The 17,769-nt window shown below is 41.6% G+C and overlaps 1 protein-coding gene across 2 annotated transcripts in view; it reads right to left on the bottom strand.

Moving 5' to 3' along the window:
- insrb (insulin receptor b) overlaps positions 1–17,769 on the bottom strand; it is a 123,929-nt gene that overhangs the window by 21,665 nt on the left and 84,495 nt on the right. Inside the window, exons 1-3 of one of the 2 annotated variants that reach the window (XM_061780444.1) lie at positions 8,696–8,836; positions 8,467–8,600; positions 8,343–8,359 (exon numbers count right to left, since the gene is read on the bottom strand). In XM_061780444.1, coding sequence (XP_061636428.1) covers positions 8,343–8,359; positions 8,467–8,502 — 53 coding nt within the window. In that variant the 5' untranslated portion in view covers positions 8,503–8,600; positions 8,696–8,836. Of the gene's footprint in view, positions 1–8,342; positions 8,360–8,466; positions 8,601–8,695; positions 8,905–17,769 lie in introns of those variants that run through there. The other variant, XM_061780443.1, reaches the window with a different exon arrangement.

Consider the following 17,769-nt stretch of genomic DNA (forward strand, 5'->3'; position numbering starts at 1 on the left):
AAAAACACAGACACACAGGCAGACAGCAGGCTGGGGCTGGAGAGCAGCTCTTAAAGGGCCAGTGTTCATCTGTCCGGTTGAACCCAGTGACTTGGGCAACGACGTCTGGTAGAACCATCTGGCAGAGTGGATGCAGGTCTGACAGAACCAGATGCCTCAAAGCGTGGTTACTGTGTATTTATAATCTATCTAACACTGTATTAATATTAAAGGGGTTATACTTTTTGGGACACCTTTTGTCAAAAAAGGACAGTAGTTAGAGAAGACGCAAGTAAGTAATTAAAGCAGTAGTAAGAACCGCTGTGTCTCCAAAAACTTTTCTCCAATATTAGTGTGTGTTTCAGCGTTATGCCAGGCAAACAGAATCTGGCGCAAGCTGTTTAAACATTTTACATTACATTATTGTTTGATTTCATTCATACTTGTGTAACAGCTATTAACTGAATCATGAGATTTGAGATGCATCAGCGACGTGCAGTGTTTCTACTTCATGTTTCATGCTAAATGCATTTGGTGCTTTCATTTGGCCAGAAAATTTGTACCAAAATGTAATAATTTTTCTTCACTTTTTCAGCACTTTTCATCAAATCCATTCTTAACAAAAATTGCACAATAGTATTTTTATTTGGTTGCCACTATTTCACGGCGTATGATTCTAAATTTAATTTGTTGTTTAAAACAAACATATCCAGTATATAATAAGAACTAAAAGCAGGGGCAATTGTGTTTATGTAAAAATATAATGAGGTGATACTGTATATATGATTTTCACAGTCATAGTTTCAGGACAATTTCGACCCTTCGATTAACCTAACATGCATGTTTTTGGAATATGGAAGCCAGAATATTTGTAGAAAACCCACGCAAACGTGGGGAGAACATGCAAACTCCACATCCTAACAACTGTGATGCGTATGTCGTAACCACTCAGTCGCAGTGCCACGAACACATTGCTGGTTAGGCAATAAAGGTTTTATGATCCCAACAGTACTAATGTACTGCATATGTACAGTATAACGAAATATTGTGATTCAATTTGTGGAAGAGTAGAGGTGTGTGATATAATGATGAATATGACTGTAGTGTGATATAAAAACATCTATCGTACGACATAACCCTCTGTCCTTTATAGCGTTATTTTCTTATTTTAGATTTCCCATGAGTTGTGTTCTGGGTTTGATGATGAATGTGCCCTGCAATGGACTAGATGGAGCACAATAATCACTGTAGATCGTCGGGGGTACACATACTGTAAGGGGTTGCTGAGGTGCGCATGCAGAGTGAAAATATTCAAAGCGTACCGAATTTTAGTGTGTCAATGCACATTTGCGTACCAAGCATTTTACATTTCTTGATTTTTTTTTGGGGGGGGGGGGGGGGTGTAGAGGGGGCTCGAGTAGTGTTGTGTTGTCCACGAACGACACGTTTAAACAATTTAATCAAAAAAATCTTTTGAGTGAAAGTGAACGGAAACACTTTATTAAGTGCGATTCGTTTCTTTCGCAGTTCAATTGACCTCAGCCGCTAGTTTTAACCACACGACAAGCTCAGTCACAAACGGTGCAACACGCCGCACATGGTGCCTGAGGTCAGAGGTAGCGTCCAGTATAGTGGTACCTTGACATACAAGTTTAATTTGTTCGTGTCCATGCTCTTAACTCAAAATAATATTTTCAAATCATCTTTCCCTATTGAAATGAACGGAAATGCCATTAATCCGTTCCAGCCTCGTCTCCCCCAGAATTAAATTTGTTTTGGGTAACGAAAAATAGCACTCTATAATATTGCACTTGTACTTTATAAAAACACAGGATGATAAAATAATTAAAAAGGAAGTTAAGCATTAAACTGTTTGTGCCTCATGAGCTAACGTTTCTTCCATCCATTAGCAAATGATGGTGGAAAATAAGTATTTGATCAATAACCAAAGTTCATCAATATTTTGTTATATACCCTTTGTTGGCAATGAGAGAGGTAAAACATTTTCTGTCTTCACAAGGTTTTCACACATTGTTGCTGGTATTTTGGCCCATTCGTCCATGCAGATCTCCTCTAGAGCAGTGATGTTTTGGGGCTGTCGCTGGGCACCAAAGACTTTCAACTCCCTCCAGAGATTTTCTATGGGGTTGAGATCTGGAGACTGGCTAGGCCACTCCAAGACCTTGAAATGCTTCTTACGAAGCCACTCCTTCGTTGGGATCATTGTCATTCTGAAAGACCCAGCCACTTTTCATCTTCAATGTCATTGCCGATGGAAGGAGATTTTTACTCAAAATCTCACGATACATGGCCCCATTCATTCTTTCCTTTACACGGACAGTCGTCCTGGTCCCTTTGTAGAAAAACAGCCCCAAAGCATGATGTCTCCACCCCCATGCTTCACAGTAGGTATGTTCTTTGGATGCAACTCAGCATTCTTTCTTCTCCAAACACAACAAGTTGTGTTTTTAACAAAAAGTTCTATTTTGGTTTCATCTGACCATATGACATTCTCCCAATCCTCTTCTGGATCACTCAAACGCTCTCTAGCAAACTTCAGACAGGCCTGGACATGTACTTGCTTAAGCAGGTGGACACGTCGAGCATTGCAGAATTTTAGTCCCTGGCGGCATAGTGTGTTACTGATGGTAGCCATTGTTACTTTGGTACCTGCATCGTTAGAATTTGAGCGATTCCGTTCCCAATTCCGGTTCCTCATTTTGATTCCGGTTCCAAAGGATTCTCGATTCAGATTCTTTTAGGGGGCCGGGTCAAAAAAGTTTGCATGGTTTAAATGAAGGGTGTCCAAATTTTACTTTATGCCTGCAGCATAAACTAAAATCAACATTTGACTCGGCGTCCTTTATAACCAGTATCAATATCAAACCTATGAACTAAAAGGCAGTGTGTGTGGAACTAACACAATTGACTTAAAATTCATTAATTGTTGTTTCAGCTAAAAGTCAAATATAGCAGTTAAAATAGCTTCTCTCGCCCAGAGTTAGCTGGGATAGGCTCCAGCATGCCCGCGACCCTAAAGAGGATAAGCGGTTCGGAAAATGGATGGATGGATAAAATAGTTATTTGCGACTGTTTTATCACGTCAATGGGTTTATATGTGGAATTTTTAACTTGACTTCCTGTTTTAAGCATGTAGCCTTTTATTTTGAAGGGTACGCACAGGCTCTCAGCATTTTGGCACAAAAAAGCAGCATTTTGGCACAAAAAAACTTCACACGACACTGGTAAAAACGAAAGTACAACGAGACAAGAAAAGAGTAATGGATGGAACCAAATACTCTGTAAAACTTTGATTCCTTTACCTGCCCACCGATGAGACACAAGGTTAGTGTTTGTGATCCTGTGAGACAACATTTTTGTGAATTTTGTCCCAATTCATTGTGATGTAAAGTTGCTAGTTTGACCTTTGGTGAGACATAGCCCAAGGCTCAACCGATGACATTGTTGAAAAGAAAGGCCCGGAAAGTTCTGGTGAGAAACAGAGTAGCGTGCACTGCAAATTATGTCGGTATATGTTTCCACAACGACAGAGAATACCACCAACCTTTTTTTACCGCCTGAATCAGTGCCACTTGCCAGCGTATGCTTATTGCATGACTTTACAATCCCAGGCCACAGCAAGGGCTAATCCCCCCCAACAACAACACATTGTATCGCAAAAGACATGCTACCAGTAAACGTGGTAGGCTTTACACGATCAGAATTTTTGGGGCCGATCACCGATCAGTGTGTTTAAAAAAACGATAACCAATCACACGACGGAACAATGTGCCTATTTAAATGACTTTCATTTACTATATGTAGTTGTGTACTGTATACTGAGTATCTTCAAAAGTATTCTCTCGTCAGGTCATGTATTCTTATCAGTCAGGTTAAACCAACATTATAACATGACAGAAATAATGGGAGCTAACTTACTGTATTTAAACTACTTTATTGTAATTAAATTACTTCACACACACCAAAACGCTAGCGCATGATTCAACAGAACGCCGGCATGTTTAGGTACAACTATTAGTGCTAGCACTAGCTTGCTAGGCTACATAACGTTTTGTTGCCTGCTTGCAATCCGTATCATATTAAAAGTACGTGAGCATACCTCGAGTAATCCTTGAATGAAAGTCCTCTCGCGAGCACCGGTGACCCCCACCACACGTTTCCCCCCATTTTGTTCTTACAATACACACGGCGCTATCCATTGTTGTTGTCATCTCCATGGTAACGAGTGTATCCGGTCGCATTTGAGTTGACAAGATAAAGCCCAGTGATTGTAAAAGACGAGATGCGGTGGTATGGAAATACAAGATTTTATTGCAGTAGTCACACAGTGCAATCATGAAACACCAAATTTGTCTTGTAGTCTGATACAGGCATTACGTGTTGTCTGTCGCAGACGTGTTGTCTGTCCCACACTGCCAACAGGTTTTTAACAAAAAATTACTTTATTGGCGGTCAGACATTTACAGTACTATGTCAAAAGACAAGGGTAAAAATAAATCAGCTTTTAGATAAATATTCTGTACACGATGCCAACATGGAGTTAATGTCTTTTGTTTCAATGACGTCAATCGATCGGATCAGCGAATTATGACAAAGCCGATCAGCATAAAATGCTAATTATCGGGCGATACCGATCAAATCAGTGTAAAGTCTAAAGCATGGTTGAAAAAAGGGATTCAAGTGCATGATTAAAGTAATGGATCCTTGCTCCCAACTCCATGGGCATAAAATGGAATTGGAAATTTTAAGCTTTTGCATGGTGAAATTATACTGTACGTTTATGAATATATTCTTTTTTTTTTTTGTCTGCTTCATGTCATGTTCAACTTAAAAAATTATATATTTAAATTAAAAGCTTAAGAGTAACGGAGCATTTCTGATGAAAAAAGCGATCAGTTTTATATTGTGATATAAATATATCGACTGATGCAAAAAAGATTGGGAACTGCTGCCCAAGAGTACTGCTCTAAATCATCTGATTGTGAGGTCGTGGGTCGAGAAAAAAAAATGCGCACCAAGCAACAACCTCTGGCGCTCTTTTAAGAACCAGACCAAAATTTTAACATGTAACCCTGTAAATGGTAGTGTTTGTGCAGTTTTTTTGGGGAAAAAAAGTCTTTTTAAAAGGCTCGTACCAGGCTGTTTACTTTTCAAGGGTATGACTACACGGCTTATATTAATTGGGACCTCACGGCGTTATGTGCAAAGAGCGGATTTCGCTGTTATAGCGACTCGATCCAATGCAAAGTGGCAAACAGAAATGGGGCTCAAAAGAGTCACTCAGTGTTTTATGGAATCAACTCGTGTCCTTCAAAATATATTTACTATTTTTTTTCTGGCAGTTGAAACACTGTTTTGTGTTCATCTATTCACCCGCTCTGAATTGTTGCACGGGGCTTGTGAACCTTGTCCGTTCACATTAGCTAGACTCACATTAGCATTCACGGTGCTAGCTTTGTTCTAAATTAACACGAGTGGAGTGATCCACCGCTAAGAGTTGTCACAGTTTGCTTGGATCGGCCCGGCTGTCGTTCTCTGGGCCACCTGTTCCGGATCGTTGGGTTTGGTTGGTGTGGTATTCTAAAAAAGTAATGTTGTATTTAATTTTTTATACACTTTATTTACAGCTCAACACACAAAGCTAACATGACATCCCTATATTTACTTGTAGATTATCCATCCACAGAATTCAACACTCTTCTTCGTCTCTTATGTACATGGTCCGTTTCTGTGGTGCCCCCTTATCGTCCGACTGACACACTACAGTCAGCCAAACCAAGGCATTGAGAACAAGATGACACATCCATCCATCCATTTTCCGAGCCGCTTCTCCTCACTAGGGTCGCGGGCGTGCTGGAGCCTATCCCAGCTGTCATGTTTTCCTAAAACCGGTTAAATGGTTGGCATATTTGAATGTCATTTGAAGCACAATGTTTTTATTTTAATTATTTGCATTTTACTTCATTCATTAAAAAGTGGTTGTACTACCGGATATTTCGAATGGTATTCATTTGGCCACTGGATATTTGTGTTTCATTTTATTTTTATTAAGTGTGCCGTATTTTACCAAACCAACTTTTTGTAGTATTTGGGATATAATATTGGCTCTAAGGTGCCTCAGTAAACGTGAAATAGGAATTGAAATCGCCCATGCATTCCTGAGTTCCAGATATTTTTCAACCGAGAGGCCTGAAATCGGATCATTAGAATTTCTCGAGATTATCTACGTCACTAGCAAAGATCTCCGCCTTCCCGCTCCGCTCCCAGCCAGCACTGTCAACATAAACACGTGTGCTCTCACAAGTGGGCCTTCTACACGATGGCAAACAATCAGAGAAAAGTGGGCAGTCTTAGCCAAATATGGACAAGGCAAATACAAAACTGGGTCAAACTGAAGTAGCTGTCAGAGGGGCTTTTTCTGGACACTCACGTGACAAAACCAAGGTGTTTTTTGTTTTTTTTAAATGAAATGAAATGGACACTTTTATACTAAGTCCATGTTAGAGAGTAACTCTATGGAGGTCTAAATACCCAAAATATGGGACCTTTAATCTTTTATTAATTTCATTGTGTGCTCTATACAAAATATGTATTTTATGAATGGGAAAATATTAATAGAAAATTTACAGTTATTTCATGTAATTTTAAAGAAACAAATACTGATCCCTTCATATGAAATCACACACTGCCAAAGGAAGCCCTCCGCCGTCCACCTGGGGGGATATGACTGAAACTTAATGGAATGTTCTGTTTGGGTCCTGATAGTCCCCAAAGGCTGGCATGCAGGGAAAGTCGCTCATTCTCCTGCACACATACACATGATACATGTGGAAATAAGCCAATATAGGGGGGTGGAAATGTCCTTACCATTTTCCACTGGGTTCACTAAAAGCTTAGTGTGTGCTTTTAGCAAACGAATACATTTATATGAACACACAACTCACAGCGAACAAGATTCGAAACTCTTGCACACAAGTAATATGTATTATTTATTTAAATATTTATAATTATTTAGCCACATGATGGAGATATGCTCAGGACAACCTCTTATTAGAATAAAAATACAGAGCGCTGTCCTTTTAATTCCCTCTTCCATCAATCCTCCCTCCCCACACTCCACTAATGTCTCCACACTGACAAAAATTGCTCCTCTTCCCAGTAAAGGCTCTCATCTTGGCCTGACACTTGCTACATGTCAGATTTTCCAAGCCACAAAGGCACAATAGGAGGACTTTACCCAATATGTTTTAGTCTTCCCGTCCAAACCTGTGTGAATGTTTTGGAACAATCCTTTTCTTTTAGTAACAGTTGTCAATTCTAAATAAGAAATCCACTGATGTGCCCTCTATGGTCTTCAATACGTGCAGAAAACTAATGTCAGGCCTTTTTAATTAGCCTCTTTCCCCACATTTATCCAGGGAATGTACAGTAAGCTGAACTACATCTGCATTAGTTATAATGACCACAGCAACCATCAACTCTGAATAAATCCAAAATAACAAAGCAAAAAATAACATCAGTCCTTAATACATTTGCTTCACATGAAATATTTACGCTTAAGCTGCCTAAGTGAACAGGTTCCAAGTCACTGAGTAATCTTTCAAAAGAGGAAATTAATCAGTTATTGGCAGCAAAATGACTCTGGCATTATAATGCAAACCAGCTTCCGAAATAAGTAACGCTTGACTAACCACTACAAAAGTTAACACTAGGTAATTAACAGTTACTAGGTAATTGAGATAATGCTGACCATTTTAGTGGGAGTGATTAATTTTACATCTAGACTTACTGTCAAGGAGTTTTTGGTGAACATGAAAGGACTGACAACACTTTACAATGTCAAGGAGAAAGTTACGGCAAGTGTGTCGGTTGTAAAACACTTTTCTACGACTATTGACTGGTGGAGTTGTCGCACAGTGCAACATGCTTCACTACCTTGAAGACTGGGAGCTGAAAAGTATCTGTTTGCAGACAAGCAATGCACCCAAAGATCATACTGGCGAGACAATTGCACAAGGACTTAAAGATGCCTTAAATTCTAGGAAGCTGGACAAGGAGAATCAGGTCAGGTTGCTACAATGGCTTCTCTTATTTTTAGATCATTATTTTGTGAAATACCTGCAGGAAAAAAGTAATTTATTTCTTTGTGATGCTTATAATTGTTAAATAAACCTGCTTTACAATATAAATCAATTTGGTCTACTCCAATTTTATGAATTTATAAAATGTAATACAATAAATCGAGTCATATCGAATATCGACATAAGGAAAAACATATTGTGATATCAAATTTAGGCATTATCACCCAGCACTACTGCTTGTGTGCAAGTGAGTGTGCTTACCGAGTGTGGCATGAAGCCTGTGGAGAGACTGGTATGAGTTGATGTGAGTAACAATGATATCATGTGCCAGTCGCCACTATCAGCAATGTTGATGGTGGCGTTTGCATGAGTGTGTCAGACATACATGGAGGAGTTTATAGTGGTGTATCCAGAAGGACATTCTGGAATGCAGGCGCCGTTGTGGATGATGTATTCATGGCAACCAGACTCCCGACCCTGGTTCAGTCTCTTGGTCTCCTTGCACTGGTTGTGGAGTGTCTGTGAGAAGCAGCAGAGACAAAATATCATTCAAGACATGCATCTTAAGAGGACATAAACAAGGCCACATGGGTAAGATAATAGCAACAACCAACCTGACAGAAGGAGAAGCTGACGCAGCGCCAGCCCCTGAAGACGTAGTATCCAGCGGGGCATTTCTCCACACAGGTGTTGCTGTGCTGGAGGTTCCTGCAGGCCACACAGCTGCTGGCATTGGCCGGCTCTGAGCAGCCGCCCAAGCACTGGTCATGGCAGCATTTGCCCTGTAGGTTACACGCGCCATGCTTACAGCGGTCCAGGCACACTAAAGAGAGGCAGAGGGGAGAAGGAAAAATTGGTGGTTAAGACCAGGTTGTACACTGGTGAGCAATAAGAACCTTAAACCATAACGGTTGCGCAAAGAAGTTGGCTAAAAATTTCTCCTTAATTTGCCCAAATCGACACAAACACTAATTACCACTGAAGTGCACACAATTCGACAAGCTCCAGCTGCAAGTTGCATGCAAACATGAAATTGAATGACCACTCATTGCTCACAGCCCCAGTGCGCGGAACCATGGAGACAACTTTAATTGCCACTGGACTGAACATTATATGTCATTGGCTTGTGTCAAGTTTCATTTGACCTATCGGGAAACAACGTTTGGTCCGAGAGCCAGAGTGTCAATGTGATTGGATTGGCCTTCAGGTTCGACCAGTGCCCTGTAATGATCTAATAAACGGGCGGTTATTGCCTCATCTGTGGCCCAGTAGAGACTCATTACATCTCATAGCAGCCACTGACCTTTCTACCAAATGCACATGCTGACTGGCTACAAACAAAACAGGGATCCATAATAAATCACCTAAAGGGAAGCGTTAACTGAGGCGCCATTTTACTCGGGTAACAAAGCACCAACAAAGTAATAAATAATCAACAGATAGAAAATAATAAACTTGCCAAAATCTTGGATCTTTATGCATCAACATTAATTTATTGTTCCCACAAGACGGTTGATACAAGCGTGGTATTAAATATTGGTACATTTTAACAGTCCATAGTCCATTGACTTTTGCTCAACAGGAAGCCAGAAATAATGTCTACACTGCCTAGACGGGAAGTCATGAATGAGCTTTGTTGTTACCGTGCATAAGAATATACTCAAATATTGAAGAAAAATACAGTGCGGGTAAGGTCCAATGAAACTTTAAAGTTTGTAAAATGCAGAGTTCACACCAAAATCTTCAGTTACAATATGCCTCAAATGTGAGATGTTTGTGAAAGAAGACTGGAGGTAAAAAAAAAAAGGAAAAAAAAAAAACATTCAGCGGTAGTTACCGTGACATAGAGAGACTCATTTAAAGCAGAAAGATTCTTGTGGTGTCTGCGTACTTTCGTCCAATGTTACAGAGTGTTTCAGTGTCAGTAAATGAGCTCCAGTAGATGTGGATGGCTGAGCAGACTGAGTAGCTGTTTAGCGCTGGTTGTTGGTTTTATTTTGGTAGATTTCTATTTCTTATGTATGTCCCCATTCCCCTTAACTTGATAAAGTTGGACCTCAGCCAGTTTTGACCAACTTTGGGGAACAAAGGAGTTTGATTAGATTTTCTGTGACTGGTGTGGTTTATTTGAATAAATCTGTTTGTGTTTTTTGACAAAAAGGAGCAGTGGGTGAAGACGTGGACAGCAACAGCTTTCTCACATTGACGAGTACTAAGCTGCCATATTATGTTTTAACTGAATGGATTGTGGTTGAATTTTGAGGTTATAATTCCTCATACAGAATTAGAAAACATTATAAACAACATGACAAAATGGTTGTTTAGGAGTGTCTAACACGATAGTAAATGAGCTACAGCTTGTATGCTAGCCTCTGTGGGATGCCAACTCATTGCCAAAGATACAGTTAGGACCCCCCCCGCCCCCCCTCCCCCTGCCTTGGCTGCCTGTTGTTCTGCCTGTGCGAACGCAAAGGACAGATGGGGTTATGGCAGGGGAGAGGAGTGCTTTAGAAGGTTAAGAGTACAGAACAATGAGAAAAGGAATGGATGATGAAACACAACCTCAGGAGATTCTTCTGAAGTTTAAAGCAGGGGTGGCTGCAGCTTTTCTGAGCTACAAAAGCTGCCACTTGCACTATGCTGAGAAAAATGCTGCACCCTCCCCCTCTCGGCTGTCTGCAGTATGTGTACATGCTGCGCTTGCCAATCCGGCTCCAGGAGGGATTCTGTGCCGGAGTGTTGCTTGAGCCCGAGTTCCACCCTCAGTCTTAGCCAATGTGTTTGCTGGATGGGGGAGGCAGCTATTCAATGGCCTCTACCATGTCAGGCAGGAGAGACGCCCAGGGTTAACCCTGGCCTTGCTGTGGCAAACAGGGCAGAGGAATCAACGAGCTCACAAAGACCCTGCTACTAAAAATGAACATGTACAAGATTAGTGGAGCTAGAATATAGGTTTTACATAAACTTTGTTAATACAAGGTCACGAAAAGTGTTGTTTATTGTACACCACCCTTTAAGAATAATATTCACAGACGGACCAGGTGATTTCTCATCCTCTGCTACTTCAAAATGGAGGCAGAGAGGTGGCATCAACGGTAAGGCTCATAGCAACACCACACCACTGACTCCTGCCAGGCTACAAAAGCTAGTTGCAATATTCAAACATGCTCCGTTCAGCTCGCTCATTCATTCCTGGCCTCCTCATCTCTTTTTCTCCTCTTTGCCACAGCCTCGCCCTTCCCTGCACCACTATCTCTCTCTCTATCTGCCCGCCTGGCTTTCTAGGCCAGTCGACGCCTCCCACTTTCATTCAGGTTTTTTTTTGTTTGTTTTTTTGCTGGCTTTGATGGGGGGTGGAGGGAAGAAGGCATGGATGGGGGATTGCTTCCTCAACAATGAGGAGGAGAGATGCCAAGAGAGCTTGATCTCTCTTGAAGGTAAACACACACACACGTAAATCTCGGTGTCACGCCGTAATTTGCCTGCCACTTACCCACGTACAGTTACAGTAAGGGTTTTAAACGCAAAGCCTGATCAAAGTTTTGTTGTGTTTACCTTTCATTAGGCTCACGGCAGTAAAGAGCCCCAACTGCTCAGTCAATAGGGAATGAACATGGGAAAGGCTGGACAGCCAATAGCAAGCAGCCACACACGGCAACACTTCCTGCTCCTAACACATAAAACCTCCCCTTTAATTGGCAGTGTTGTCTGCAGGCGAAGTGCTGGGAACAATAACAAACACGTTTTTGCCCCAGAGCCATTTTCTCTGGAAAACACAAGCGCGCACGCGCGCACACACACACACACACACACACACACACACACACACACACACACACACACACACACACACACACACGTACACACACGAAGCCGCTGGATTCACGTTTACTATATTTGGCCACGGTGGGAGTCCTAAGCTTCAAAAGCTTTGCTATAAATGCTTCGAGAGACCTGATGTAAGACATTCGCCTGGAGAGTGCGGAGAGAGACATAAGAGATGTAAACAAAATAATCTATGACTGACTGGTCAGAGGGGGGACGGTATCCCCCACCCATTGTATAGAAAATAATCCACATCTTTACACAAAATAACACTTTTATTTTTACATTACCCTTACTGTTCAATGACTCTTATTTACTATTTGAAAAAAAACTACAACATAGTTTTACCCAAGCTCTACTTTCTTAACTCCCAAACACGTGTCAGTCAGATGTTGGCATATTTGTCAGCAAGTTTAACCACTATCTATATATCATCTAGTTTATTGTCCTCAGACCAAAACAACCGCGCATTCCCTTCATGAGCCTGCATTCAAAGAGAAGAGCATAGTACTGCAAGCCTCCCTCTCCACCCCCCCCTGTGTACCAGCCACTCCCTCTCAGGGTTATTGACACACAGATAGAATCAGAATCATCTTTATTTGCCAAGTATGTCCAAAAAACACACAAGGAATTTGTCTCCGGTAGTTGGAGCCGCTCTAGTACGACAACAGACAGTCAATTGACAGAGAACACTTTTGAGACATAAAGACATTGACACTCGTAAAGTGGCAATCAAGCCAGCCGCCCCTAATTTTGTTCATACTTGGCATTACGGTAATAAGTCGCCAACACGTGGCGAAAACCACCTTCAAAATAAAAGCTTCCCAATAACACGGAGGTCAATGCTCTTCAGTTAAGGAATGCAACCAGCAAGGTTAATTTGAATCTTGAGATGCATTCAAAAAATGTAGTTTATTAGTTTCCGGAGACTTTTATTTTGAAATACAATATCAGATCTTCATCAAACCTCTTTTAGTGGAGTCCTTGGTGGTCTGTCACACAGATCTGGACTTGTCTTGCGATACCAATGGGATTATGTTGGGGTGGATTTGGCTCAGTATGTAGAACGGGTTCGAATCCCTGCTACGACTGTCCGCATGTCGAAGTGTCCTCGGGCAAGACGCTGAACCCTAATTTGCTCCCAGTGGGCCTGGCAGCGCCTCGCATGGCAGCAGTCGCCCATTGGTTTATGAATGTGTGTGTGAATGTGAGGCTTTGTAAAGCGCTTTGGGCACTGTGATTATGTAGATAAAGTGCGATATAAGTGCAGTCCATTTAGCATTTATTTTTCCCAAGATATCAAATAAACCACATTTTTTAATGGATCTAATGATTCAAATTAACTTTGCTGGTTGCATTCCTTAACCGAAAAGCACTGACGTCCATATTATTGGGAAGCTTTTATTTTGAAGGTGGCTTTTGCCGCGAGTTGGCGACCTATTACCGTAATGACTAGTATGAACAAAATTAGGGGCGGCTGGCTTGACTGCTACTTTACGAGTGGAGGCTGGCTTGACCGCAGTCGAAAACTGCACCTACGAAGAGACACGCTTACGAACCACAGTTTAAACTGCAAGCTATCAGTTACGCGGAGGAACATGGGAATCGAGCAGCCGCGAGAGAATTCAAGATCAACGAATCCATGGTTCGCAAGTGGAGGAAGCAAAGATTCAAGAAGACAAAGCTGAGTTTCCGCGGAAAAAAAGAAAAACAAAACGCGGAAACAAGGCGAGATGGCACGAGTTGGAAGACCAACTCGAACAATGGATTAATGAACTCCAACCGCTGGACATCAGTGTAAACAGGGGGTTCAAAGTGAAGTTGCGAGCGGCGTTGGAGCGATGGATGACAGATGGCGAACACAGCTCTACTAAGACTAGGAGGCAGCGCTGGGCGAGTTACGCCACAATTTGTGAATGGATTGTGGATGCTTGGGCTAACGTGTCTGCTCGCACTGTTGTTCGAGCTTTCGTAAAAGACGGCATCATTTCTGAGGAGCCGCACGGCAACGAGACTGACTCCGACAATGACGAGAGGGAACCTGCCGTGTTTGTTTGAGAACTTGCCCAGCTGTTCATTTCAGATACAAAAGATGAGGACTTTGATGGATTTGTGGATGAGGATTGATCAAAAAATAATGTGAGTGCATTGTTAAATACTACAATAAAGTACAACCGCACTCAGTTTTGCTCCCGCTGCCTTTTTAAAACCATTGTTTTAGCGTGCATGCATGCTACCGTATGTTTTAAGCTAGCGTATGTTTTACCATGCCTGCGCCCAATAATACGGTGTGCCTTATGTATGTATTAAATACAGAAATAGACCCTGTAACTGTGACTGCGCCTTTTAATAAGGTGCACCCTATGAAAATACGGTAACCAGAGAACATGTTTTCTCTATCACAACAATCACAATGCATCAGCTCGGCAACATGATCGTCAAAGTATAGCATGGTTATTATTACTTATACTCAAAGGCCTGTGTAAAATGCACTACCCTCAAACATCTGTGAAGGTAATCAAAATAATCTGTAAAAGTGAAAGCAAGAAAAAGGACAGAAACTTGCTTTATTTTATTGCTTTGCTTTTTTTTTTTTATATGAAGCCAGTAGAGACGAGAGGTACTAGTGATGGCAAAGAAGAAATCTGTCACAATGACCTTAAAACCAGAAAAGGAAGTTATTGCAATGTAGCAGTGGCGAAGGGACAAATGTGGTACACACATCACACCTTGGCAGCTCAGTCTAATATGGCTAAAGTGTAATAACTGAGGAAGAAAAATGGAATGTGCCCTCATGTGTTTGGTTTTACAATAAACTAGGGGAGGGGGGAAAAATAATTGGTGAAGTCGGACGCAAAAATTTCTGTCCTGAAGCAATAAAAATTAGGACTAAAAGCATATTTGCACTGCCCGGAAACACCGTCCATATTTTCGCACATTTGTTTCAGACGCACACTACGTTATGACCTCCCAAACATGGCCACTACGTAGGAACGTCTAGAGCCGCAGAAATTAATGCATACTTGCAGACGCACACAACGTCATGATCTCCCCAACATTGCCGTGACGTAGGCACGACAGTCGAGCTGCTACTGGGCGCTGGCATATCTAGCCTTCATATCTATGGCTGGGAATTTGGGACTACTGCTGGAATACACTGCTGTAGACAGAGGATGTCCAAGTTTTGGAATAAGTTTAAACCAAAAAGGATGAAAATGAAGTGGTTATAATTACTGCAAACATAGAGGTGGCCTAACACAGTATGGGATTTACATGCGGGCTGGACGAGCTTTGTGGCGTACTAAGGTAACGTGTTGTTGTTCTTTTAATACTTATTAGCCACTGTAATATACCCTACAGTCACTAGTTGTAACTTTTAACGTATTGTAACCCTACCATCGCTAGTTAGAACGTCCTGTTGTCTCGTGTTTGCCTACAGACAATGATGGCTATGCATATAAGATATGTACAGATAATTAGTAATAAGACAATACAGTACTTCAATAATTTTACTTCAACTCACATTCTGCACAATGCATTTATATCATACACTGAGTACCAACATATCGAGATAAAGGATAGAAGTGCATCTCTCATAAATGAGAATTTAAATTAAGTTTTTTGGGGGGAAGGGGGGGGGGGGGGTGGGTTTAGTCAACGCAATATCTAGAGGATAATTGATTATATAAAAAAGAGTCGATGGTGACAGTCCTACAATAAACAATGGTTAACTTGCGCAGAATGGCAGCCACGTTTCCGTCAAGACTGCCCCAGGGCAGCTGTAGCTGCACAAGTAGGTTACCACCACTAGGGTGTGAGTGTGGATTGAATGAATGTGTGGAATTGTTAAGCAGTTTTCAGTGCCTTGAAAAGCACTATATAAGTGGTATGCATTATTATTATTTGGTCAAAGTTAATCCACAAGCTTGATGCAGGCCGAATCTATCCACATGTGAGCAAACAAACTATTTTACGTCAGGTTACCTCTTTATTAAAAGGTGATCTAGCTATCAAGTGCCATTTCAAGAGGGAGATCAGGATCACCTGATGGACAAACTGTATGTGATAAGAGACACTATCAAAGATAGATGGTACAGTGGGTACGGAAAGAATTCAGACCCCTCTTTCACTCTTTGTTACATTGCAGGCATTTGCTAAAATCATTTAAGTTATTTATTTTTTTCCACAATGTACACACAGCACCCCATATTGACAGAAAAAAACAGAATTGTTGTAATTTTTGCAGATTTATTCAAAAAGAAAAACTGAAATATCAAACAACCATAAGTATTCAGACCCTTTGCTCAGCATTTAGTAGAAGCACCCTTTTGAGCTAATACAGCGATGAGTCTTTTTGGGAATGATGCAACAGGTTTTTCACACCTGGATTTGGGGATCCTCTGCCATTCCTTCTTGCAGATCCTCTCCAGTTCTGTCAGGTTGGATGGTGAACTTTCGTGGACAGCAATTTTCAGGTCTCTCCAAAGATGCTCAATTGGGTTTAAGTCAGAGCTCTGACTGGGCCATTCAAGAACAGTCACAGAGTTGTTCTGAAGCCACTCCTTCGTTATTTTAGCTGTGTGCTTAGGGTCATTGTCTTGTTGAAAGGTGAACCTTCGGCCCAGTTTGAGGTGCTGAGCACTCTGGAGAAGGTTTTCGTCCAGGATATCACTGTACTTGGCCGCATTCATCTTTCCTTCAATTGCAACCAGTCGTCCTGTCCCTGCAGTTGAACAACACCCCCACAGAATGATGCTGCCACCACCATGCTTCACTGTTGGGACTTATTGGACAGGTGACGAGCAGTGCCTGGTTTTCTCCACACATACCACTTAGAATTAAGGCCAAAAAGTTCTATCCTGGTCTCATCAGACCAGATAATCTTATTTCTCACCATTTTTTTAAATCAAACTTCATGTGGGCTTTCATGTGTCTTGCACTGAGGAGAGGCTTCCATCGGGCCACTCTGCCATAAAGCGCCGACTGGTGGAGGGCTGCAGTGATGGTTGACCTTCTAGAACTTTCTCCCATCTCCAGACTGCATCTCTGGAGCTCAGCCACACTGATCTTTGGGTTCTTCTTTACCTCTCACCAAGGCTCTTCTCACCCGATTGCTCAGTTTGGCCGGACGGCCAGCTCTTGGAAGGGTTCTGGTCGTCCCAAACGTCTTCCATTTCAGTATTATGGAGGCCACTGTGCTCTTAGGAACCTTAAGTGCCGCAGAAATATTTGTGTAACCTTGGCCAGATCTGTGCCTTGCCACAATTCTGTCTCTCAGTTCCTTTGACCTCATGATTCTCATTTGCTCAGACATGCACTGCGAGCTGTAAGGTCTTATATAGGCAGGTGTATGGCTTTCCTAATCAAGTCCAATCAGCATAATCAAACACAGCTGGAGTGCAATGAAGGTGTAGAACCATCTCAAGGATGATCAGAAGAAATGGACAGCACCCGAGTTAAATATATGAGTGTCACAGCAAAGGGTCTGTATACTTATGGGTGTGTGATATTTCAGTTGGGTTTTTTTTCCCTAAATCTGCAAATATTTCAACAATTTCATTTTTTCTGTATGGGGTGCTGTGTGTACATTAATGAGGAAAAAATATACTTAAATGATTTTAGCAAATGGCTGCAATATAACAAAGAGTGAAAAATTTAAGGGGGTCTCAATACTTTCCGTACCCACTGTAGCTTAATGGAGCACCGCTTTATGGTGGACATTGTCTGTTTGTTCATTGATTGCCTTTTCTGTGTCGTCCTGCACACTGGTCGGCCCTGCTTACTTACTTACTAAATTACTTCACCCACACTGAAACTTTAGACACAGACTGTCTGCAATAATTAGCTGTGTGCTCTCAACAGG

This window comes from Phyllopteryx taeniolatus, chromosome 7 (genome assembly GCF_024500385.1).
Source record: "Phyllopteryx taeniolatus isolate TA_2022b chromosome 7, UOR_Ptae_1.2, whole genome shotgun sequence".
Lineage (NCBI taxonomy): Eukaryota > Metazoa > Chordata > Actinopteri > Syngnathiformes > Syngnathidae > Phyllopteryx > Phyllopteryx taeniolatus.